This window comes from Carettochelys insculpta, chromosome 9 (assembly GCF_033958435.1).
Source record: "Carettochelys insculpta isolate YL-2023 chromosome 9, ASM3395843v1, whole genome shotgun sequence".
NCBI lineage: Eukaryota > Metazoa > Chordata > Testudines > Carettochelyidae > Carettochelys > Carettochelys insculpta.
Genome location: NC_134145.1, coordinates 52,248,328 through 52,273,278, shown reverse-complemented (window position 1 = coordinate 52,273,278; position 24,951 = coordinate 52,248,328). Strand labels below are relative to the sequence as shown.

The 24,951-nt window shown below is 39.4% G+C and overlaps 1 protein-coding gene across 2 annotated transcripts in view; it reads right to left on the bottom strand.

The window, feature by feature from the left end:
• Positions 1 to 15,332, bottom strand: part of BRINP3 (BMP/retinoic acid inducible neural specific 3) — a 250,327-nt gene extending 234,995 nt beyond the window's left edge. The window contains exon 1 of one of the 2 annotated variants that reach the window (XM_075003055.1): positions 15,097 to 15,332. In XM_075003055.1, the coding sequence (XP_074859156.1) occupies positions 15,097 to 15,332 (236 nt within the window). The remainder of the gene's footprint in view (positions 1 to 15,096) is intronic. The other variant, XM_075003056.1, reaches the window with a different exon arrangement.
• Between the last annotated feature and the right edge of the window lie 9,619 nt (positions 15,333 to 24,951).

Genomic DNA, 24,951 nt, shown 5'->3' with positions numbered 1-24,951 from the left:
GAAGTTAAATTTTTTAGTGGTAGGTCTTTGCTTCTTCTAGTATCATTCTTCTACAAGACCAGCTTATAATTACCAGTACTTCTATAATATATACAGTACTTATATTGATTGTAAAATTTATTGGTGTCAATACTGCAGCCATTTAATGTTGCAAAGGCTTTCCTTAGTGGCGTAGATTGGTTTGAAATGAACACTAAAAGAGCGCTGCTCCAGATCTGAATGAAATTTGACCTGTGCATTTTTCAAAATGGTAGGCCTTACAAGCCAATCAGAAAAATACAATAAATGATAGTTCTATGACACTGTTTTCACTCTGCTATTGTGTAATTTGGTCTTTTCATGCATGTCAACCACTAGAGCACAAGTCTTGAGCAAATCTAAAAATATAGTGTCAATGGAATTTATAATAAAATTTAAATAGCCTGTTATCTCCACAGATGTGCCAATCCACAGGGATGCTTCAAAATGAACAAATAACAATAACAACAATGATAAAACAGGTAAATTCTACCATATCTATAACTAAATTATTTTCTAAGATTTTCATACTAGTATTTAAAATGAGTAATGGTAAAATCAAAAGAAAACAGCCTGCTTACGATGCAGCTTTCAAACTTAAAGTTCTTGAACATGCAGAAGCAAACAGTAATTGCACTTGTGTGTGTGAAATCTGCATCAATAAGAAGCAGGTAAATGAATGACAAAAAATAAAACAAAACTTGAGAGTCATGCCAAGAAAAAATAAAATATGTCCAAGGAGGTGTGTTTCATTTCCTCAGCAGGAGGAAGACCTCAATGACTGGGTTGTTGAATGTTGGTAAAATGGGTATCTTGTCACTATAACTGTAATTTGTCTGCATGATCTGCAAATGTCAAAAAACAACAAATACAAGAGAGAAAAACCACCAATGTTGGTTGCATCAGTGGGCTGATGTACTTGCTTCATAAACTGCCATGGTCTGCATCTTCATCAGCAAACAAAGATAGCACAAAAGTTGCCAAGAAATAGGGAAGACAAAACAATATTTCCAAAGGTTTGTAATAAAACATTGAAAGTAATATGCATTTGAGCTGTCATAAGTAAGAAATATGGATGAAACACCAATGACCTTTGATCTGCCCAGCAACAGAATGGTAAGTAGCATTGGTGAAAAAACAGTTTTAAATAAAACCCATGAAAAAAAATCAATTTTACATTGGCCAAACATGAGAAAACCAATGAGTCAAAGCTTCCTGCTGTTGTTATTTTTAAAAGGAAATATTTGCCTAAAACATGAAATTTCCTACAGAAGTCATTGTATATGCACATGAAAAAGAATGGGTGGATGAAAGTAGGACTCTTGAATGGATGGAAAAAAGTGTGGAATAAGAGACCAGGAGCACTTCTCAATAAACCTGCTATGCTTGCTTGGGACATTTCCAGGGCACACAAGACAGATGAAGAGAAATGTGGCCAAAAAGATGAAAAAAAACTTTGGCTGTAGTACTTGAAGGCTTAACTTCTGTTCTACAGCCACTTGATGTCTGCCTGAAGAAACCCTTTAAAGACAGGCCTGACTGGATGTGCTCAAGCATAGTGAAGGTGACAGAAAGTGGAAATCTTGTGAAGCCCAAAATCAATCTGGTCACCCAGTGGGTCAAGAATGAGTGGGTGTCCATTCCCTTGGAAATGATAGACAAATAATTTTGGAAATGCTGTATCAGCAATGTGCTCAATGGGTCAGAAGATAAGGCCATATTTGTTGATGACACTATATGAGGCCAATAATAAGGAATCTGAGTCTGAAGACAACATGGCTGACATCTATGATAACAATGCAGGAGCAGCTATGACTGAAGCCAAGTTTAATAAACAGTTTGGTGAACTGAAAAGTGATTCAGACTTTGAAGGGTTTTAGTGCTTTTCAAATAACTACATTAGAATGATATGAGACATTAAAATCAGTAAATGGATCTTTAAAACATTGACTAATTTGAAGGTATATGAATACCTATGTGTTCAGTTATTATAAACAGGGTTTTCATTAGATTACATTAAAATACATCTACTAAAACTTGTGTGTGTTTCTTTTAACTCTAAATTTTATAACACAGCAGGGCTGGTAAACATTAACTCCTAGCCTGTCAGTGTAGGCCGCTGCTGCACCTTGACATTGTGTGTGCCTGGAGTGTTGACAGGCATGGAGCTATTCAGCTTCCAATGGCTATAGTTTGCCAGTCCCAGCCATGTGAAAGCTGAAGAACATTCTGCCTGCCACTTCGTGCAACTCCCATTGGCTGGGATTGGTGAAGCACAGACACTGGGAACTGAAGAGCTTTATGCCTGCCAACGCCATAGGCACACAAAACATCCAGGTGTGCCAGCAGCCTACCCTGACAGTTTAGGAGCCAGGTACAGAGATTTTCTTTGAAATTATTGACTATGATATTTCTTGAAGTCTGTGATTCTATCAGTCTTTCAAATATTTGTTGAATATGGCTAGTGCTTCTGATTTTAAACTGTATTGCTACTGAATCAAAAATGTATGGCTATGTCTACACTACACTCTGCTTTCAAAAGGGGAATGAAAATGAGGCAAATCAGAAATGCAAATGAAGTGTCATTTACATATCTTGCTCTTCATTTGCATAATCACATTTTCCAAAGAGTCTTTCAAAAGAAAAACAACAGTGTAGAAGGGGTTCTTTTGAAATAAAACCCCATTTTGAAAGCACTCTTCTTCCTGCAAAAATTAGGAAGAAGAGTACTTTCGAAAATGGGGTTTTATTTGGAAAGAACCCTGTCTACACTGCTATTTTTCTTTCAAAAGACGCTCTTTCGAAAATGTGATTATGCAAATGAAGTACAAGATATGTAAATTAGTGTTTCATTTGCATTTCCAATTTGCCTCATTTGCATTCCCATTTCAAAAAGAGCATGTAGTGTAGAGGTAGCCTATATGTTTTGTTCTCCCTTCAATGCAAAGACAACTTGTATAAGAAGGTATATCGAGGTTTGAAGTCCTTGCTGATTTGGTAAACCTTCAAGAGAATGACTATGTAACAAACATTGGGAATCTGCTGTAAACCCAACAGCCAGTGAGCCCAAAGTCTCTTCTAAAAAATTGCTTTACTACACAAAGGCTTCTGCTGAAAGGACTTTGGTCTATCTATTAATGTTAATAGTTTTACTTGCACAGTGGATGCTACAGTCTAACACAGTTCATGACCAGCGTAATGATTAGCACATTCTTCAGAATCAATCAAACTCTAGAGATAACAACAATCTGAAGTCTGGGACATTGACCATCATTTTAAATCACTTATAGCAGGAGAAAACGATACCCAACATTTTCCTTTTGTGTTGGTTGTTTATCTATTTGTCCTTGTCATACACAGGAAGCTTACAAGTGCTTGTGTATGCTAAGAATAGCTCATACCTTCAAACCTATAACTGTGGCAACATAAAAATCTAAAAACAAGGCTGCTGCTGCTATATAGTTCTTTTTCTCATTGACAAAAATTACACCCTGTAAAATATGTCCTTAATCAAAGTATAAATATTGACACAATATAGAAAATCAGTATGTAACCATCACATATAACTAAAGAAATACCTGAAAATGACAGCAATTTAATATGGGAGCTGACCACTGCAATAAAGAATGATAAAAGCTGGCTAAGATAGAAATAGAGAGGAGTGAAGGCATATAATAAAAATCCTTTTTCAGACACCAAGATAAATACTACCAACTGTTATTTCATTTTCCTAAAATTATCATTTGTATTAACTTGTCTGCATCTTGACGACAAGAGGTAGACTAGACAAGGCATTGATAAAAAAATTAATATCAATGGCAAATGAGAGAACAAAGATGCAACTAACTGAAATCTTCAAGGAATTAATGATAAAGACCTGACTTCATTTCCAAGATCCTGGCAGTCCAGTCTGTTGAGTGGAGAATGAATCTATTATTGGTGTTAAATAGTTTTTGTGTTATTCTGGTGACTGCATGGACTGTTAAGTTAAAGCCTCTTTCATCTTTACATTTTTGGTGAACATAAATGCTTTCATAAATTCCCTAAGTGAAAATTATGAAACTAGATGTTCTCTGAATAAATCACACCTCAGTTTTAGGGTTAAAAATAGCCTAGATGCAATATTTATCTTTACGCAGAAAAATGGTGTTTTGAAATAACACTGTTGTGGAAGCAGATTATACCATTCTTTATTAAAGTTCGATTTTTGTTTTGTTTAGTCCCCTCACCCTGCATCTCAGCTGCACTTGTGATCTTGAAAATTGCTGTTGGTTCAAAAAAAAAAAAAAAAAAGGATTAAAACCTAAGAGAGAATTAACTTCAATTTGGTTTAATACTCCAAATAGGAATAAATAAAAGGAGGGATTGTCAAAACACACATCCGTCTGTGTATTAAAAAAAGACAGAAGGCAAGTTTGGCAGTGATGTTTTGTTTTGTTGCCAAGAAGAAACACACTAGTGCTCTTCTCAAACAAGCTGACTCCTGAAAACACTTGTAATACTGGCCTAGCTGACTTTACAGCCCATTGTATCCTATACATCATTAACACTTGTTCATCTCATTGAAAGGAAAACCCTTCCTTCTACATTCAGTGCCAATAATTTAAGGCAGTTTCCCAAAGGGTGTTCCATGGAACCCCTGGTTTCCATAAAGTGAAAATAGGGATTCCATGAGATAATTCCATTACAATAGATGACTCCTCTACAGCGCTCTATCCTGCCGCCGCTGAAACAGTTGAACTCAATTTAATTGGTTTAATGGCCAGCAGGGTAGCATGGGGAATCCAGCCATTAAAACAACTTAATTTGGTTCCATTATTTCAGTGGTGATAGGGCAGGGAACTAGCCACTCACTCACCCCGATACCCGAGTGGCCACATCCCTCTGGTGGGCATGCTCAGCTCACTCCCACCAGCAGGACATCTCCACACCAGCCTTCCTTCCACTGGGCACATATGGCTGCCTGGCATAGGCTCCCTAGCCAGCGCCATGGATGGGTTAATCCCATGGGCTGGTTTGGGCCTGAGGCAGGTTAATTCTAGGTGGGGGGGCGCAGGTGTGGGGCTGGAGAAGAGTTAAACCTGGGGATGGGGTGGCAAGTTTGAGGCTGGGGGGGGGGTTAAGCCTTGGCATGGTGGGTGGGTTTTCAGGATGGGGGGTAAGGTTTGGGAATGGGGGGATGGATTTGGTGGCTGAGGTGGGTAAGCCTGGAGGTAGGAGGTGGGTTTGGAAGCCAAAGGGGGTAAAGCCTGGAATGGGGTTCCACAACATTCTTTTGAGTTTAAAAGGATTCTAAGGTCAAATAAATGGAAATACTGATTTAAGGGCTTATCTACACAGCTAGTTACTAAAAGACAGGACACAAATCTTTCATGCATCAAACGCCTGTACAGTAAGATGAATGAGTTGTAATGAGTGGGAAGATCCAGAGGGCAGCTCAGCATAACAGTTTTTTGAAATAACAATATACTAAGGAACTTTTAATGAGCCCTTTTCCTTCTCTGTAGGGGTGCCCACACAGGACATTCCTGTGTGACAAGTAGGTGTGCTGTAGATTCACATATGGCTGTATAGAAAAGCCTTTAGACTCAGCCAGCATGATATAAAGCAAGGTGAAGAAGTTATGCTCCTTCCTGATTTAGCCCTGATCAGCACTGAGATCCAGATCTGGATGGAGGAGGATGAAACTGAATTTGGTAGGATTAGACCAATTTTTTTTTAGGATTCAGTCCTAGGAGATGCTGAGTATACTTATATACTTTGAAAGCAGCAGGAGCTGCAATTGAATTTGGTAGGATTATACCCACAGTTTTAGGATTCATTCCTATGAGATGCTGGGCATAACTTACTGCCTTTGAAATAAGCAGCAGCTGTAAGAGTTCAGCATTTTCCCAGAAGAAACACACTTATAGCATAGGGCTAGATTGTGGAATTACCAAATACCCTATACAAGAGACATACTGGGGACTGAACTCTCTCTCCAAGTGTCAGTTTTATCCATAGTTTCCACCTTATTCCAAAGGAAAATGAATAATACCAGCTGTTTACCTACAGCAGGCTATTTATTCCATTGGCTGTTGTACTGTGAGTGTAGAGCTAAAGTTCTGCATAGTCCTCACCCCCGCCCCCCGCCTCCACTGGAAGACAGAAGTAGAGGCCTCTCAGGATATGTCTACATGGAAAGCAGAAACTCTGGCAGTGAGTTTCAGAGCTTACAAAACCAGACTTTCAGGGCTCATGCTGTCATGCTAAAAACTAGGCGTATAGCTGTTCAGGCTGGAGCTCAGGTTCTGAATCACATCCCCCTCTATAAACAATGAGAGGTCATGTGGCACCTTATAAGCTAACAGATTTATCAGAGCATAAGGTGTCACAGACCTCTCATGGTTTTTACTGATGCAAACTAACATGACTACCCCTCGGATATGTATCCCCCTCCCTAAGTTTCAGAGCCTGAACTTCAGCCTGAGCCCAAACATCTACACAGATACTTTAAGCACCACACCATGATCCTTAGTCGGTAGACTTTGCTTCTGAGATCATTGCTGCAGGATCCTGCCTCCTGTGTAGACAGACAATGGGAGAATGCTGCCTGTCATACTGGGGAATGACGGACAATTCACATAGTTCACCCAGGTCTTTGAGGCTACCATTTGAATATTGTTGTTTGTGGTGCCAGACAGTCAGTTGTCCATGGAATTTGTGTACAGCTCACTATTTTTAATGCACAGTTTATTATTTCCACCTGGTGTCTTTGTAGCCTTTTTACTACAGGTCTGCATCCTGTAAAGTTTGCCCCAACAAATATATTGAGAAATGGTTTTTAGATAGATATGGTGATGGAAAGGAATAAAAGCTTTATTGGTTAATGTGCATAGTGTTAAAGGTTAAAAAAATTCAATGTTTCTTTGTGAAGGGAACATCTCATTTGAAAATGTCATTGGAAGTAGGACCAGGAAATACAATAATTGAGCTCCTGCAATCTTGTCTATCCAACTGGTACCTCTTCACAAGAATAGTCACACTGAAGTTAATAGTTTTACTCATTAAAATAAAGATCTTGGATCATGTCCCTATGGTCTGCTGTTTAAAACCATCCAAAACAAATAGAAGCAGAAGGTGTTCAGCACCTTTGAAATCGACTCATAATCTAGAAATTAACTATTTTGTTTCTTCAACGTCCAAAGATGTGCTCTGCCAGTCTCCATTTCTGTTGGTTACATATTTCAATACAAGAAGTATTTCTCCCTTAAGAATTTCATTCATATTAACCAGAGGTGCTCTTGGACCCACAATTTCAGATACACTACACAGGTGAAGAACAGCTGCAGGCTCACATTACTGTACAAGTGCACTGACAAAGAATGATATAACCCCAGGTTTATGAAAAGTCTTAGGACATTGGTTTCCACCTGACTACCAATCTACGCATCTATCCATCTATACAAGATTATTCTAAGTTGCTTTTCAGAGGGGTATTTCAGAGTCCAAAGTTTACTTCTACAGCAGTTTCTAATTACGCTGGATATGTGACTAACCACATGGAGCTTAAAAGAGAGAGCATTTTGAGTGAAATGTGCAAACTATTCTGCCATAAAGAAGATCCAAATAATGTTTAATTATTCTCTGTTTGTTCAGTGTTGTTCTTACTTGGCTTTGGTATGAGGTCTACTCCAAGGCCCTTAGGAAACAATGGGAGTATCTACTCATTTCTGTTCTGACAAATAGTTACATTTTTTCTTGTCTTTTACTTTTTCTCTATGCATTTGTGAAAAAGATTTATTTGTTAAAGATTAGCAAGTATCTCTGTCCAAAACAATGCACATTCTTAGGGCTCGGTGTTAGCTCATGGAATATTTTGGGCTTGACTTTGCAATACTTGCTCATGTTGAATTGAAGTTACACATGAAGTAATATCACTGAACTTAGCTCACTTACCTGCAATTTGTCTTTGTTTTGCCAAAGAGCAGTTTTGATAATGTTGGCGTAAGGGTGATGGGTAGTAATACTGGGTACTGAATGCACTGTCCATGGTTAGAGAATGCTGGGGAGCTGTACTACTCCAGAGAGAACAATGAGAGGCATTTATTCACAGTGCTCAAGCGTGCAGCGTTAATAAGGCCATCAGTTACATAGAGTGCCTACCCTGCATTCCCCATGACCCATTCCATAGGCTAGTGCATGCAAGAGAAACCTGGTTCTTTTGTTGTATTTTTCACTTTAGGTATTCAACCAAGTTCCCCCACCTCGCTCCTCCAAAAATATGAGCTGCTCTTTGTTCTCCTTCCCTGATCTATGAGCCAGTAAATTTAGGATGAGGAATTTGTGCATTCGGTAGACTGTTCTTTGGCACACCTACAGAGAATGATTTTCCCTTCCGAATGTTGCACTCTTTTGTCCATCAGGTTGAATGGAAAATTCCCTAAAGGAAATGGACCAATTATGATACAAGCCAAAAGTCATTTGCCAATGCAGATATACTCTGAGACAACAAGACTGGACTGTTTTTGTTGTTTATTCACCTTTGAAAGTGCATTTGTGGAGAATAAATGTGTTTTCCCTTCAGTACATTTATAATTTCAGTTCTCAGTGTCTAGCAATGACATTATGCATGCAGTGAGCGTTTCCACAGAAATGAAGTTGGAGGTTCCCTATTTTCCTAAAGCTGTGTATTGTATACTCATCTCTGAGTACAGTTCATTGTCCCTATAGTTCCAGTGTAATTATACACAGTTTTTCATCCCATCACATGCCTCATGCCTCTCACTAACAATCTGTTGGAATTTGCCCTGCATTCTGAAGATTTTTTTTCCCATTTCAAAGAATGATTTCTGACCCTTCTGATTAAGAAGAGGACAGTCACAGTAAAGCCTAACTAGGAGTAACAAAGTGTGGTAAAGTCTACAGTCTGGCAAACTGAAATAATAGCACCAAGGAAAGTGTAAAGTTACCTTAGTCATTTGAATGGGATGCTATCAAAAACTTCTCCATGTGTTCCAGCATGCTTAGGGCAGATTTGGATACGGTGTGTGTCCAAAACAATATGCTTCTTACAATTTATTATAGAATATTCCTATCCATTATTTAACATAGGTACAGGAATGAATTTCTCTCATCCCCCTAAAATCTCTGGCTCAACAGTTCAGGTCCATCACAGATTAATAAAAGCTCAAGGCTGTGCCTGTCTGATATTCATTGTAAGCTGCACAGGTTGAACATTTCTTGTCTGGTACCTTCTGGACCTGACCACGGCTGGACAAGATAATCTGGGAAGTCAATATTATCTAGCAGAATTATCAACACTTTCACTGCTTACTGGGCTCTTAGAAGGCATTTACAGGTAAATTACAGCCAGAACTGCTGTCTGTAAATAAACTTAATGGGACCCTAGGAAACTTGGCCACACCCATGATAAGTGGTCAACTGGCTAACTAAAATCATGCTGGATTACAGATGTTTCTAGATGAGAGACTTCCAGATTAGGGAGCTTCAAGCTGTATTGGTTTTACTCATGCACGTAGCGGTTAGGACATTATGGACAAGGATATGGAATCACCTTTTTCATATGGGGGTGAGTCACCCAGCTCAGTGTTCAGTTACATTGGTAAAGTGGTGGAAGACATCTTGATACTGCTAGTTGTGTAGTTGAATGATCACTCATAGATTAAGGCATTTGCAAGAGATCTGCTTTATTTTATTTGGGGGCGGGGGTCAGGGATGGAATGCTCTGAATTTCTATTGCTCATTTGAAGAGTTTATGCCCTTTTAGTCACTCTTCAGTTTAACAGGTTAATTCATATTTTAAATTTTCCCCCTCTGTTTCAATTGCCTGTTATTGCATTGTCATAAAAAAAGCCTTGTGCAATAAGTAGAAAAGAAAAAGAGGAAATAATTGCAGCAGATTCATCACAACTTTTGGAACGAAACCCTTAGATTGCAGTAGAAAAAAAAAATCACACAGATTCCTATTCAATTTAGCAAGAACCTGCATATGTCATTGATAAATATCTAGTCAGGTCCACAATACACAGTTGCAATGTTCTAAAAAATCCAAAAAAGCATTATCTTTACACCTGCTATCCCAATAACTGAGTCGCTCTTTCCACCCGTTATTTCCGTAATCTGCTTTTGTTTGGTTTTACAGATTAGAGGTTTTAGAGATCACTTCTCTGTCTGCTGATTTGCATTAGTAACACTATGGAGTATATGAGAATTCAATAGCAAAGTTTAACTGCTGGTGGGCAGACTCAAACCTGCAATCATTGCTGCTTAATGCATGCCCCTCTATGGTTTAAGCTAAAAGCCAGCCCATCGTCAGCTAAGGCTGTAGGGGAGATTCATTCTGTCTTTAAGTGGTCTAGGTGCTGCTACATGGCACAGAGAACCACACCCAGCCTGCGTTACAAAAGCATAAAGCTGAAATTCTTAAACAAAAAATATCTAACTTTTATTCAAAATAGAAAGAAAATTCCATAAGATAGCAGCATAACAATCTACCTAAGTTCTCAAGAATCAGTCCAGGTGCTTTTATGCCTAGCTTTCTCTGTAGATTAATTGCTGTGAAATCCACAACAAAAGAGAGGGAGAGACAGAGAGAGAGGTTCACCCCATACTGTGCAGTAGTTAAATCTGACCACGGCATGTGTGGAATTTCCTACTGGGAATTATACAGAACATCATACTACAGGGCAGAAAATGACTAGTTTTAGAGGCACAGTCTATAAGTTTAGTCACAATAATTTATTATTCTCTGGTTCCCAGGACCAACAGGAATACAACAAATTATATGTGTGCTACCTTCCAGCCCTGTCCTATTGTTGAGCTAGTTCAAAGTGCTCGGTACTTTTATAAAATCAGGTCGTTTCCCTATGTACACGGAGAGATAATTGCTCCTTTGTTAATGGACTAAAATATAACATGACCAAGCACTAACACTGTTGTTTCCTACTTCATGTACTTGCTTTATTTTCCCTGGCCACTATGTCTTCTAAAAGCTAAATAATCAGGTGGGAGAAATTACACTCTTTTTCTCCAAAAATGTACCTATTTTGCTTAGGTTAGGGACCTTCTATAAAAATGGGTTTAGTTAATAATCACCCCTCACACGGTACAAACCTGTGACTTCATTGCTGTGATTTATAACACAGTACTTTTCAAGGCAAAGTGAATACTTGTATATAGTGACAAAAGAGTGCTCATGCAACATGATTCATTCTTCTTTAGTACATGGATGTGCAAACAAAATTAGGTAACGGAAAAATTAGGAAAACCAGCAAGAATCTTGGTGTTTGTTTCTGTAGAATTTAGAGATTTTACTAAATGGTCTAGCCAAGAACATAACTTTCTAAAATGTAAGTGGGTTAGGTAGTTTGGGAACTTGAAGGGTAATGAAAAGTAGAGTAATAGGCACTCAGTGAAGCTCATTTGTATTGTGGGATTACACTTATGTCTAGACAGATGTGCTTGGATAAAACGTCTAATATTGATTTATCCTCTGACATGAGAACGATGATTTTCATACAAATCTAACTTGGCTAGTTACAATTAGACAATCTTTGTCAATTACTATTCTTGACTTCAATTCAATAACAATATTTATCAGACAGCCACCATATTCCTACAGAGCTCCATTCAGCATAGAGTTTATCACACTAGTCAGAGTAAAATCCAATTCTTTTTGGTATCTGACATTTCAGAAGTCTATCTTTTCGTCCTTATTTTAAGGAGTCTGTACTTTGGGGACATGATCTGTTCAAGTCAATGGTAAAATCTCCCCTTAACTTTAGCAGTATGGGATCATGGCTTTACCCTCTAGCATTTTACTGTCCTATAAATATGCATTAAATGGCTTTATTTAAAGATCAAAATGGGATAAAATGAACAATCTTGTTTTGTTCTGAATATGATTGTAATAGAGAATAGTACACAAACATAAAAAATGAGGAAATCAATTATTTAAATTGTGTTTGTATTTATTCTAAATTCTCAAAACATATCCTGAGGCTGCCAAAGCAAAAGTATTCCATGGGAAACAGAATAGAATTTTCATCATAGTATAATGCTTCTGTCTTTGGAAAACAAAAATAATGTACTGTGCACTCCTCCTGGTCAGCCACCACCCACAAGAAAAAAGAAGCTATGAACAATAAATTTTTGAAAAGTAGTTAAATTTGTCACAGAATGCAGATTTCTAGCAGCTGAAGACTTTTACTATGATTATTTCATTTCCATGTATTCATATGACCTTGTAGTCAGTCTTAGGCTGTTGTTTAGAAAATAGCTGAGTAGAGCAGCTGTGGTGTAAGGATGTGGGGTATCACTCTAGAGATCAAATGGGTCATTTTCCATATTTGGGGGTGCAGCTCTGCACTGCAGAGACAGACAATGAGCTGATTCCTGCCATAGCAAGGTCCATCCCTGCAATGCAGAAAACTATCTTCCAAAATATAGATTGACTTTTAGTCTCTGCCGATATTCCCCATATGTTCTGCACAATGCAGGAGAATTCTATTCCCCGCTTCTGTGGAAAGATCCACTGCAGGAAGTTTCTAGCAAGGGACAAACTTCGCAAAGAACATTTCAAACTGTTCAACCTAAATCACTCCACCTACTTTAGCACTGCTGTGTTATAAGGGCTATGCACACCAGCAAGTTCCTCACAACCTCCTCAATGAGGAGAGCCCCAGCATAGAAATGAATTATACATAGGGTGACCAGATAATAAGTGAGAAAAAGCACAAGCGGAAGTGGGTCAATAAAAACCTACATAAGACAAACCCCAAATATAGAACTATAGCATCACACGACTGAAAGGGACCCTAACAAGCCATCAAGTTCAGTCCTCTGTACTCATGGGTGGACAAAGCACCGTCTATCAGGACATCTGGTCACCCTAATCATGCGTTTAGTAATTCATTCACTCAGCAGATTTCATCCCCTCCCAAGCCATCATCAGCAAATCCCTGGAGAGTCTCTTGGGGCTGGTATGACTGAGATTTCATGAAGGCAACTGACACCTCCTTCCTGAAACCTAAAACATAGTTGGGGCTCATCCATGCAGGAAAATCAGAGGGTTGTTGTGCAGGGAGAAAAATACTAACCCAAATCTGAGAGAGTCCACATACTATTGATAATGATTAAAATTAAATGTTATTTTAAATTTTCTCCAATATTTAACACTGGTTCTATACCACGTATAAAGGGTGGGACATTCTCATAAGGATGCTTTATCATTTAGTTTCTTATCTGGAAAACTAATGTTCACAGGCTGCTGTTTCTTGTTGCTCAGCAGTAGCAATTCTTAGTGTTCTAGGTCTCTGTTTTGCCTGCTTGCATGTTTCTTGAGGGGACTGGGCATAGGATTAAAATATACGCAATTTCTGTTCTCTGCGGGATGGAGCAAGGCAAATATGCTGATAAGCTCAAACAAATTTGACAGATCTGATTACAGATGTGCCAAACTTGACAGTGTTTCTGTAATGATGGCTCAGAAGAGGGGGAAAAAGCCTCAAAAATACCTCCCCAACTTCTTGTAGTCTTGTAAAGGTGGTTGGACATAATACAGTCTATATGTCCTATTGAAAGGACTGAAAATAAAATACAGTTCTTTTGTTTTGTTGCAAAGATAATGTTAGTTCACTGTTGACTAATAATTATACAAATAAAATTCATTCTTTCAGACTTTATAATATTGGCTCTGATGGCTGGCTCTTAAAATGCAGTACATATTGCGTGCTACCATTCTGTTGAAATAGATTATTTCATCAGTGAACATTTCTGAATCACTTTTTATTGGCAAAATGTTTTGATATCCTCTTTCTCCTGCAAGAGATCCCACAGCAAAATTGACGTGCAATGCAGCGCCCTCTGTTGCATTCACAAAGAAAAGAAAAATAGGCAAGAGGTTTTCAGATACAAAATGTATCAGCTTCAAAATTCTAAGACTATTACAAGTTAGCAGCAATTTGATTGAGCACACTGGCAAATAAGTAAATCTTTTCCCTTTCTTTACTCCACTACTTACAAAACAGCTGGAAGCTACCAAAAAATAATCTATGCGAAATAGGTGGCTATCTGGGGTTTAATAGCTTAAGTGGAAACTGGGGGACTGCATTATGGCAGAAGTTGACAGCTGGCCTGTACTTATTGTCGAAGACTTTTGACTTGGCTGGTGAAGAAGAACTGTCTGGCTATATGCTTGTTAAGAGATAAATTGTCTCCTCTATCAGTCTTCCCTCCTTTTCCCTTTAGCCCAATTTTTCTCCTTTCCCTCTGCCCATAAACTCTCTTATCATCCAAATGTATTCACCTTCTACTTCCCATTTTCTTTGTAAAGACACATATTTACATCTTGGGTTGTTCATCTTGTCAGACTGGTATGAGGAATGTAGTTCTGACTCAGCAGAAGGGAGGGTGGGCAGGATCCAGACACTCAGCCAAGGCCGTTCTGCAGTGAAGCCTGAATTTTCAAACCTGGCCTCTAATTCTGGGTGTGTCTATTTTTTTTTCTGTTCAGTCATAATCAAGCCAACCAAATGCCTAATTTATTAAGCGCTGAACCCCCACAGCTTCGGTCAGTAATAGCTAAGTTGCTCTTCACTGTGGACAACCAGGTCCTAAGAAATGAACAAGTCCAAATTTAAGAGCTGCTTTGAAACCATGGACCTACCTATATCTAAAATCTTTAACACATTTTATGCTACCCATACTGGGTGAAATCCTGGCCTTGCTGAAGCCTACGTTTTGCCACTGGTTTCAGTCAATGGAACTATTCAAGGAGGAGATAATATTTCAGGTGAACACAAGTGCTGTCATCTGACCCTCAGACATTAGGGAAGAGAATGAACACCTAAAATATTACTTGGAGTTAATGTGACTTTGGAGGACAGCCCAACAATAGATGGCTGCTGTCAATTATTTCCAGATCAACTATATCAGTCACCAAAATTGCCTTACATATATTTTAGCAATTAATCTGACACTTTTCCTTTAAAAAAAGAAAAAAAAAGTAAACTTTAGATAAGTATACACAACTTCTAAGGATGATATCCCAGCCATTGCCTTCCCTTTGCTTCATACCTGTAAATCTTGTATCGTGTGCTAAATCCCTGTTGACTTCGATCCACAAAATCTGTATATTCCTGTGAGCGATGGAAGGGGCCCTTATCAGAGAGGAGCCAGTCGAAGGAGCTTGTGGCATGCTGATCTGAAGCAGCAGAAACCGCTAAAACCCAGCAATGAAGACTCAGTGCTATCCACTCCCATAGAGCCATCAGAGAGAACAATTCAGCACCAGCACTGCATCGCCATATCATGCTTCCAATGTGGACTTAGAGTCTTCATTCTCTTAGCTTTCCCTCAACACCTAGGCAAAAATACAGTCAGTTAGACAAGTATGTTCCTTGGAAATGGATACAAGTTTCCATTCTTCCAGCTTAAGAAGATAGTGGCATCTATTTATATTACGTTTTGTATAAGCAGAAACCCCCAAGGCTAGTTAACACCACATGGTTTAGTTTTTCAGTATTCTATAACACTAATTTGTTCTCACATCAGATGTCAAAAGTGGCTATTTTGCTGTTGCATGGAAATCTCCAACAAATGTGTGGTTGTTTCCAAAAACCCTACCAACATGCAAGGAGGAGTTTTTACCTCTTAACCCTGACATGCAATGTTCCAATACCACAGACTTTCTTTGTGACCATGGAAATGTCACTTAATCTTTGTGTGCCTCAACTCCACATCTGTGAACTGGAAAATGCCTCTTTTGCTGACTGAGTCGTCGTAAGCTGAAAACCATTCATGGGGATGATGTTCTCATAGCTATCACTGTGCTGAGGACAATAAAATACCTAGGATGAGGCGAGCAACCTTTCCGAGGCACAGTGCAGGAATTTGACCTGTGCTGGTGACACTTTTTAAAGTCACTAATAATCCTACTTACACCACCTTCATTAATAAATAAAGTGAGGTTCAGAGCCTTAGTGTTTAGGTGGTGATTAAGAGCATTAGCAGGTCTTTTGTTAATCCACAGGTGGCACAGCTTTGAGCAAGCTCCCAGCTGCATGGAGAAAGAGAGGCAAAGCTGAGCACCCATGTCACATGCCGATGAACATATGCTTTCATGACACTCTTGACATCTGTGCCTGGGGTTGCTGACCCCCGATCCAGTTTTACCCTCAGTTCATTCCAAAATAGCATGGAACTGAACAGAATTTGGTTCTGTTATGGTCTTCATTCTTTTTCAAGTGCATTCATTTACAAAGAAAGATGTCCCTTTAATTCACATTTAAACATGACAGCAGCTGTTGTAATCATTTTCACAAAGACCCCTGCTGTGAACTTTTTATCTTGCCCAGAAGTATTATGGTTGACACCAACACCTCTATCTACAAACAAACATTTCCTAAATGAAGTATATTTTCATATAAAACAGATGTATTGCAGTTACACTTTTTCTAATAATTAGTCCATTATTAAAGAGATGATCCATGCACTTATTCTAGATAGTACATTAATTATTCTAGGAAGTCCTGGGTCTGGATCATAAATGCATCAGCTGTTGTAGGAGCATGTAGAAATAGTGGATTTGACCACAGGATTCCTTACACAGTCTGCTGATAGAAGCATTACCCTGTTCATAGCCAAAGTAATAGTTAAGATTTATTATCCTTGTCTGAGGTATGAATATGGCTACTGACTATTTTGATCCTGATCCTGCAAGCACACATATGCTTCACTTTTAGCACGAGTGATTTCACTGAAGTAAATGAAACTATTTGCATATTTCAGAAAAAGATCTCCAAGCGGCCAAAAGTGCAGATCTTTGTGTAGCCTCCACCATCTCTCCAGCCCAGGACCACGGGATGCAGCCACCAAAGCCTCTGTGCTCCAGTCCTGTCTGTGGGGATAGGGGAGACACAGCACTACATGCTTCTGTTCCTGCTGTTATTAGGTTGGAGCTGAAACTACTGGGAGTTGCATCCACAGGGTTCCCTCATCTGCAGGCTGTGCGTCTATAGCTCCCATTGGCAGAGAATTCAAGCCAATGGTAGTGCCTGAAAGTGAGTGCTGGGCAGCACACAGAGCCACCTGCCTCCTTCCCTCTCTGGAGCCAAAGGGGAGCTATCCCAGGCAGCGATGCCATGAGACACTGTTGGCCCTGGAGAAAGGTGGGACTCCCCTGGGAAGTGGCTGGGTCAGAGGCAGAAGGTGTGGGGCCCAGGACATTCAGCTCTCAGTGCCAGCATAACGGTAGTGCTACCTCCTCCTTCCTCCCAGCCGTATGCAGCAGTGCTGCCACGGCAATTCACGGGGGGCTGGACAGACCCCTTTGAAATACTGGCCCCAGGGCAATCACCCCTTTTGTCCCCCTATCAGTGAGCCTGACCTAGGAAATTGACCTGCACCCCAATCCCCTTCCCCAGCCCTGAGCCCATCTCACACACTAACTCCTGACCAGACCCTGCAACCCCACCCTGACCTCCTGCCCCAAGCCCCCTCCCAACTCCAAACCCATAGGCCCTAGCCTGAAGCCCCCCTCCTAAACCCTCAACATCACATCCCAGCCCTCCTGCATGGTCTGCACCCCCACTGGATTTCTTGCTTTCTCTCACCCCTCAGACCAGAGTCCCCTCCTGCATTTGGGTTTCTTATATTTTGGCACCACCCCAGAGCATAGGGAGCCCACAAAATGTAGTAGACCTGGGTCTCTGAGGAGTTAATCCAGGATTGGGCAGAAGAAAGTGAAAAATTATATTGAAATGTTACATTTTAAAGCAATATTACCTTGACCATCCCACCCTGCATAAGCCGTTATGGTCATCTGACAGCTAGATGTTTTCCTGTTAACTCCTACTCCCAATTTAGGTTAAGCAAAAAAGCCATGATCAGTGTTCTATCAAGAAGGGTAATTTCCACAGAGATTGTCTGACCTCCCTATCTCCACAGAGCTGAAGTCTCACACGACTCCAAAGTGGAGAGTGAAGAACAGAATTATGGTGCATAGGCAGCTATGTTCCCTTCATCTGGAGGCCTAGGGCAATCTTCCATTGTAGACAGTTGCAAATGGGAGTAGGAAGGCTGATTTGTACTGCTAAATTCCCCTGACAATTTGCCACTAACAGTTAAGACACTGAATCCTTTTAAGTCAGCTTTTCATGAAAAAAATGTTTTAAATGGCTAGAAAGAAAGGCAAGAAGTTATAATGATCACTGCTTGAGTTCCTTTATCATATAGAAGCACCTGTAAAATAGGGGAGTTGTGAAGTTCCCAGACACTACAGAAATAGGGGTTGATTAGGTATGTATGCTAAATAGGAAAATTCACTTATTCAACCCAGGGCCTCAGGCCTTAATCTTTTCAATGTTAGCAATACTTTCCTGCCTCATACAGATGTTGGAGAATAAAATCCATTAATGATGTGAGGTTCTTAAATACTGCAATAATGACTACCTAAGCATCTGGTAGATAGAATGCAGTCAAATTATGGGAAAACTGTGTGTATACCAACCAATTTTTTTTTGGGAGGGAGGGTCATGTTTGCCAGGGTTGAATTGAAACTGAACCATCATATAACTTGCTATCTGATCTAGAGCCATGCAGCAAGTCTGAAAGCCCTATGGATCTGTATTTACACAAATTATAGGAGGCATAAAAGGCATGCCCGATTAAGTCTCTATTTAGCTTTCCATGCTCACAAGGGCACTGGGGATGTTGCTTGTATAAAAGCAATTCTTCACACCTCAGGTGTTTAAGCAACATGAGAGCTTTTTTCAGAAGTTACTGACCCTTTCACATGGAGTGAAAAGGTTCTGGTATCAAATGCAGGTGGAGAAGGTCTACTGAATCTCAGTTTCTGAACTGTCATCTCTAATATATATACACACACACACTCCAGGCATTGTGAGGCATATGAAATTATAACCATGCTTCAGAGTTTGGTGGCTGGTCGCTCCTGTGAAAAATCCTTCTCACCCTTGTAGAAAAACTTGCAAAGGGCTAGACCCTGCCATTTAGGCTCTGCTTCTGCAGAGCATGCAGAGTACAGTCATGCCACCAAAGGAGCTTGACCAACAAAAATGGTGACTCAGGCAATCACAAACCCTGCCCTTAGAGTTCTGCATGTGCTACACTCTGCAAGCTGGTTCCAGGAAAATGGGTTTCCTTGCCACCTCTACGCGGGAAGAAGTAATGAGCAGCTCCTGCCTACACACAAGATGTGCTACTGCATAGGTCTTTGTCCAGCTAAGGAAGGACAGAGGAAAAGGTCTCAATGCAGCTTCCTGTGTACCCATGCAAAGGACACTCCCAATCTGGCTCACACCTTTTAATTAAAGCTTCAAAAGGTATTGGGGGGGCTTAAGGTAGAAATGGCACCACCTCTCTTAGAAAAGGAGGCTAATAAGAACAAAACCAATGGCATCAAATGCAGACTAAGATGTAGCCAATGTTAGTATGATAAGCATTGCAACCCCATGCCACATCTTAGGGGACTGCTGTATTAAGTTTATCGGTGGGTCATGTGGGATTGTGTTGTAATTTATGGCTGTAGCAATTATGCCTGGAATTCTAAACAACTCCAAAGAAGCACCCTCTTCAGGGGTGTTTGTATATTCTAGTTTGGGTTGGGTTTTTCAGAGACTCAGACAAAGAAGCTTGGACTAATAGAGGGCTTTTCTTCCTGATCCAGAAAATGGGCAGATTTTCTGTCCAAAAGTGGGGGAGTGGAATGCACTTAAGCTTGAATCTTTGAGTCTTAGCACTCAACTACTATAGGGATAGCATCATAGAAAAATCATATGTAGACAGATGTTTTCATCCATTTGTTTTGTAGGACACCTGTTTTAACACCAAACTCAGGATGCTTTAGCTAGCTGGATGTCAATTATAAAAATGGGGAATACTCTCCATTGATTTTTTTTTCTTATTGGAAGTAATGTGCTGGAAGTTGACACAGACCTCAAAACTTTCCAGAGAAGATCCCACTCTAAATTAAGTGTTAAGGCTACTAGCAGAAGAGCATAGAAATCCTAGACCTAGTATCAACTTTATTCATAATCCTTTAGTCAGGGTCAAGCGTTTTCTGGCTCAATATGCTTACTGAGCATCACATATTTGTCAAAAGCACACCAACACAGACATAAGCATGGCTGTATGCAAGAAACCATACCACCAAGTAACAAAACAGTTTAACTACATCTACACTGCATTTCACTTTCAGAAGCAGAATGCAAATGAGCAAGATCTAAAATGCAACTGAAGTGCAGTTTTACATCTCTCAGCCTCATTTACATGTTCTTGCCCGATCGCACTTCCAGAAGAGGCTTTTCTGGAAGCAAAAACAGCCATGCAGATGGGGTTCCTTCAAAAACAAACCCAGTTTTTAAAAGAACCCTGCTGCCTATTTTGTTTCAAGAAGAAGGGTTCTTTCAAAATCAGGGTTTGTTTTCGAAGGAACCCCATCTACATGGCTGTTTTTGCTTCCAGGAAAGCCTCTTCTGGAAGCGTGATCATGTGGAAAATATGCAAATGAAGCACACATTATGTAAATCCATGCTTCGTTTGCATTTTCAATCTCACTCATTTGCTTTCTGCTTCCAAAAGCATAATGCAGTGTCAATGTAGCTTTTTGGTCTCTTTATTTGGAAAGATTTGCTCCACCCATGTTAATTTCTAAACTGAATGCTCAGTTTCAGATGAAGAATGTGTTCCCATCATCTGAAAGGGAGGAGCATATATAAAGTTCTGGTTCCACCTTTTTTACTCTAAAGACCTAATTTAAATCCCAACACACCCACAGGAAATGCTCTCAAAGACAGCAATAGGAATTGGATCAAGTCCTAGAGCAAAAAGCCTGGATGACAAATAGCTTTCCAAATATGGGCAAGTACCATCTGGAGGGGGGGAAGGAAAATGGTTGGAGGAGGCAGCTCCTGGGTTAGAGCCCAGTTCACTAATAGTCATTTTAGACAATTCCTTGACCCTTTATTTGACTTTCCCATACATAAAATCATAACACTTTTCTCAAAAGGAGTGTTCTGAGGCTTTACTCATTAAAGTCTGCAAAATACTTTTAGATTGTTAGATGAAAGAGGCTAAAATGCAATGTGAATGATGCTTAGGCTGTTGTTCACCCTAGTTCCAGAGGAACTATTTCACTCAATTTAAATTTCCTGTCTCTGGAGGTTCTGAGTCAAGCCCTAGGGCACGGAGGAAATCTATGCCTAACATAAAATAGAAGTTTTCTTGCTTGCTAATATGCTTTCATTCTTCCCAAAGTAATGGAGAGTGAAAGTAACACATGGGTGTTCTTTGGCTTCAGGAAGAGGGCCAAGTGTTTAGTGTACTCTTTAAGTATGTCTACACTACAGAGGTTATTTCAGAATTATTATTCCAAAATAAGATATTCTGGAACGATGCATCTACACTACAGGGAAGCTCCAAAATAGCAAAACTTGGTCTCTATTGTGCATGAGCACTATTTTGGATTAGAGCCCCTGGAAACACTGCTATGTCTACATAGCAACTTTATTTCTAAATAAACTTTTCTGGAATAACATATTTTGAAATAGCCTACATTCCTTGAAGGTGTCCACAGTAGCAAACTCTTTCAGAAAAATCAGGTCTTTTTCAAAGGAACATGTGAAGCTTCCACACACAAAGTGCTCTCTTTCAATCTGAAATCAAAAGGACTCAGCTCTTCTTTTGGAAGGCCTCTTTTGCTCCAGGATCAGAAAAAAGTCTCCCCTTTTTTTTGGGGGGGAAGCATGCGTAGATATTCTGCAGCCCGCCCACCCTCCCACCCACCCCTTTTTTTCCTCTCTTTCAGAAAAGTAGTCCTCATGTCAACAGATTTTTCAATCCCTGACCCATTCTTTTGAAAGAGAAGGGGGCTGTGTGGATGGTCTCTAATGAAAGAGTGGATCTATCTTCTGATCCATATTTTGTATATGGATGCATAATTTTGAAAGAAGATCTTCCAGAAGAGAAGCTTCCAAAAGATCACTGTAGTGTAGACACTGCCTCTGTTTACATAGCCCCTATTCTGAAATACCTATTCCACATGGAATGAGGTTTACCACTTTTGAAATAAGCCAACTCGTTGTGTAGATGATTGCAAAATTATTTCAAAATAGTGACCTCTATCTCATGTAATAAGATCATGTTTGTGTTCAAGCTTTCATTGGTGGCTGCCTGATACAGAACTCCCAAAGGCTCACTGATTTCAGTTTTTTTATTATTAATTATTATTATTATTATTATCATCATCATCAGAGTTGTTCAGTTTGATTCTCTGCTTGGAAAATTCTTGTGATATGGGGCAGGAAACTGACATCATCCTGTACTTTCATAGAGACATATTGCTCAAACTTTCAGTGTAGCTGGTTTCATTCTTAGGTGAGGCAGGTCTATCCCCGTCTCTCTCATAAGGCTTCACAATCAGCCACAAGTCCTCCACAATAGCACAGGTCTCAGTGATGCTTGCCTCATTTTGCTTTCACCACATTTCCCCCCACTCCATGTATATTAATTCTTTAAAGCCTGTTATTTTATGAACAAAAGGAAAGCAAAACTTTAAAAGATGGTAGTATCAAAAGAAAAACCTCGTATGTTTCATCCCAGTGGACTCCTGAGATTCACTACTTGACTATCCAGTTGTCTGCTGCAATAAAGGAATAGAACTCCATTAAAGTCAGGGGAATTGTACCCACTTGTATCTGCAGAAAATACGACTGAACAAGTCATATATCACTTAAAACCGAAGGCCAAATTTCTGCTGCTTCTTTACACCTTACATGATTCCTAGCCAGTCCTCATACTTAAAGGTCAATACTCTGAAAGGACAGCACGTATCATAACTCAATGAGACTCGGCACCCGGGCTTAGATTCACAAAGAAAATTGTGGATTGAGCCCTGAAGGTTGAAGTAGCTAGAGGAATTTCTGTCTTCCCTTGATTCATGAAACCTTTGATTTTAGACAAGACGCAGCCATCCAAATTCCTAAAGTGATGTAGGAACATTGGCACCTGGGGATCTTTTACTGTGAAAACTTCAGTAATAAATCAGTTTAGGTGCTTACTGAGTTTGGCAGCAGCTGAACAGGGTTTTAGGATCATTAACACCTAAATTTAGGATGATGGTGTCCAAAGTGGTTATTAGTGACTTTAGCTCCTTGTTTGTATGCCTGATTATGCCAGTAATCACTTTCATGATCTTGGGCAAGTCGCTTTAACTTCCCATGCCTCAGTTTCTCCAACTAAAAAAGGTAAAATTTAGTTCCTTTGTAAAAGTCCTTTGAGAGATATGGGGTTATTATGCAGGTATTAGTGTTTTGTAACTGCAAAATTTGTTTGAATTTCCAGAATTGTTTGTATTCCTTTTCATGGATTATTCACACTATCTAGCTGAAAGGTGGTTTTGTAAGTCTATAGCTAGTATATCGGTAATATACAGATGCTCTTAAATGTTCACATTATAGTTATTAATTTTTTATGGCTCTAAGCACGGGAACTTTATGGCTGACTGAGCAAAATTTCATATCTTAGCAAGTCAGCCTAGATTTAATTGCAGCTCAGGAGGATGATATACAATGCTTGATTGGAACTAATAATTATGTCATGTGAACTGGACAGTTTGTAATATATATATTATATCCAAAGTAATTCTAGATGCATGATATGTCTTGTTTCTAAAATCGTGTTTATCTGGTATTGTATTTTCTAATGGATTTGAATGATTTTGACTTATGAAAGGGAATCTTTTCTGTAGTGGCAGAAAAGGTGGGATTTAAATTCCATAATGTATCTGTAATGTGGTTATAAAGCTGTCTGTAGTTCAGCAATTTTACCAACCATAGTCTCATACACCCAGTACAAATGAAAGATTTTATTTACAAGTACAAATGGAAAGGAATTTACAGTTAATACTTGAAAGCTGATATTTCAGTTCTAAGCTTGCTAATGAAAAAAAAGAGACAAGAATTTATATTTTAGATAATTAAATGTCCCTGGCTGTATCCTGTATATGGGGTTGTCTTCATTATAGACTAGCACCTTTTTCTTTTGGAAACACTGTAATAAATTAGGGAGATTTTTCCTCCCTCTCAAGGACTTTGCTTATTAAGACAAACTTGCTTACAGAAGTTTATTTGACCTATCAATAACCATATAAATAAAAGAACAGACTTTGCTTCTCAAGTTCATGCAAGGGAAACTTAAAATATATTCAGTTGGATGGCTCAAAGAGTAGCTAATGAAATATAAAAGCACTCCCTCTCTCTTTCTGTCAAGACACTAATGGTTCAAGTGCACATCCTAGATAAATAGTAATCAATAAAGCCCTGAAAATCAACAGGTTTCTTTTTTATATCTGTGGGTATCTACATCCAAGGAGGTGGATGAAGATATCTCTGGCGCATTTTTGTGGCTATGGATATCCACTTTATACCTGGGGCTATCTGCATATCCACAGCTCACTTTTGCAGATGGATGTGGGTACGGGTACAAATTTCATATCTAGAACCAGGCAAATTTGTGGATATCCACAGATTAGTTTTGCAGATGCAAATTCCAAAGCAAATACAAATTTTGTATCCGTGCAGGGTTCTAGTGATAAAAGTAATTACTTCCCAGTGACTGTGTGTGAAAAAGGGAGTAGGCTTAGTCCATTCCCTAATGGACAGGTCTTTCATCAGATTAACAGTTACACAATTGACCCTAACTGATAATCTTATTAAAAGTCTCATCCTGATCTGATCCTAGGAAGCATCAACCACTTAGGTCTCTAACTGAAAAAAGGGATATATGCTTGATATTGAGGTTTAAGTGAGCCCTGCAGTTTAGGGATGAAGCACACTGGAGGAATGGTGAGCAGCATCTTGCACTGCTGTTGTATCTGTTCTGCAGATAAACAGATGTGCAGAGTGCTTGTCC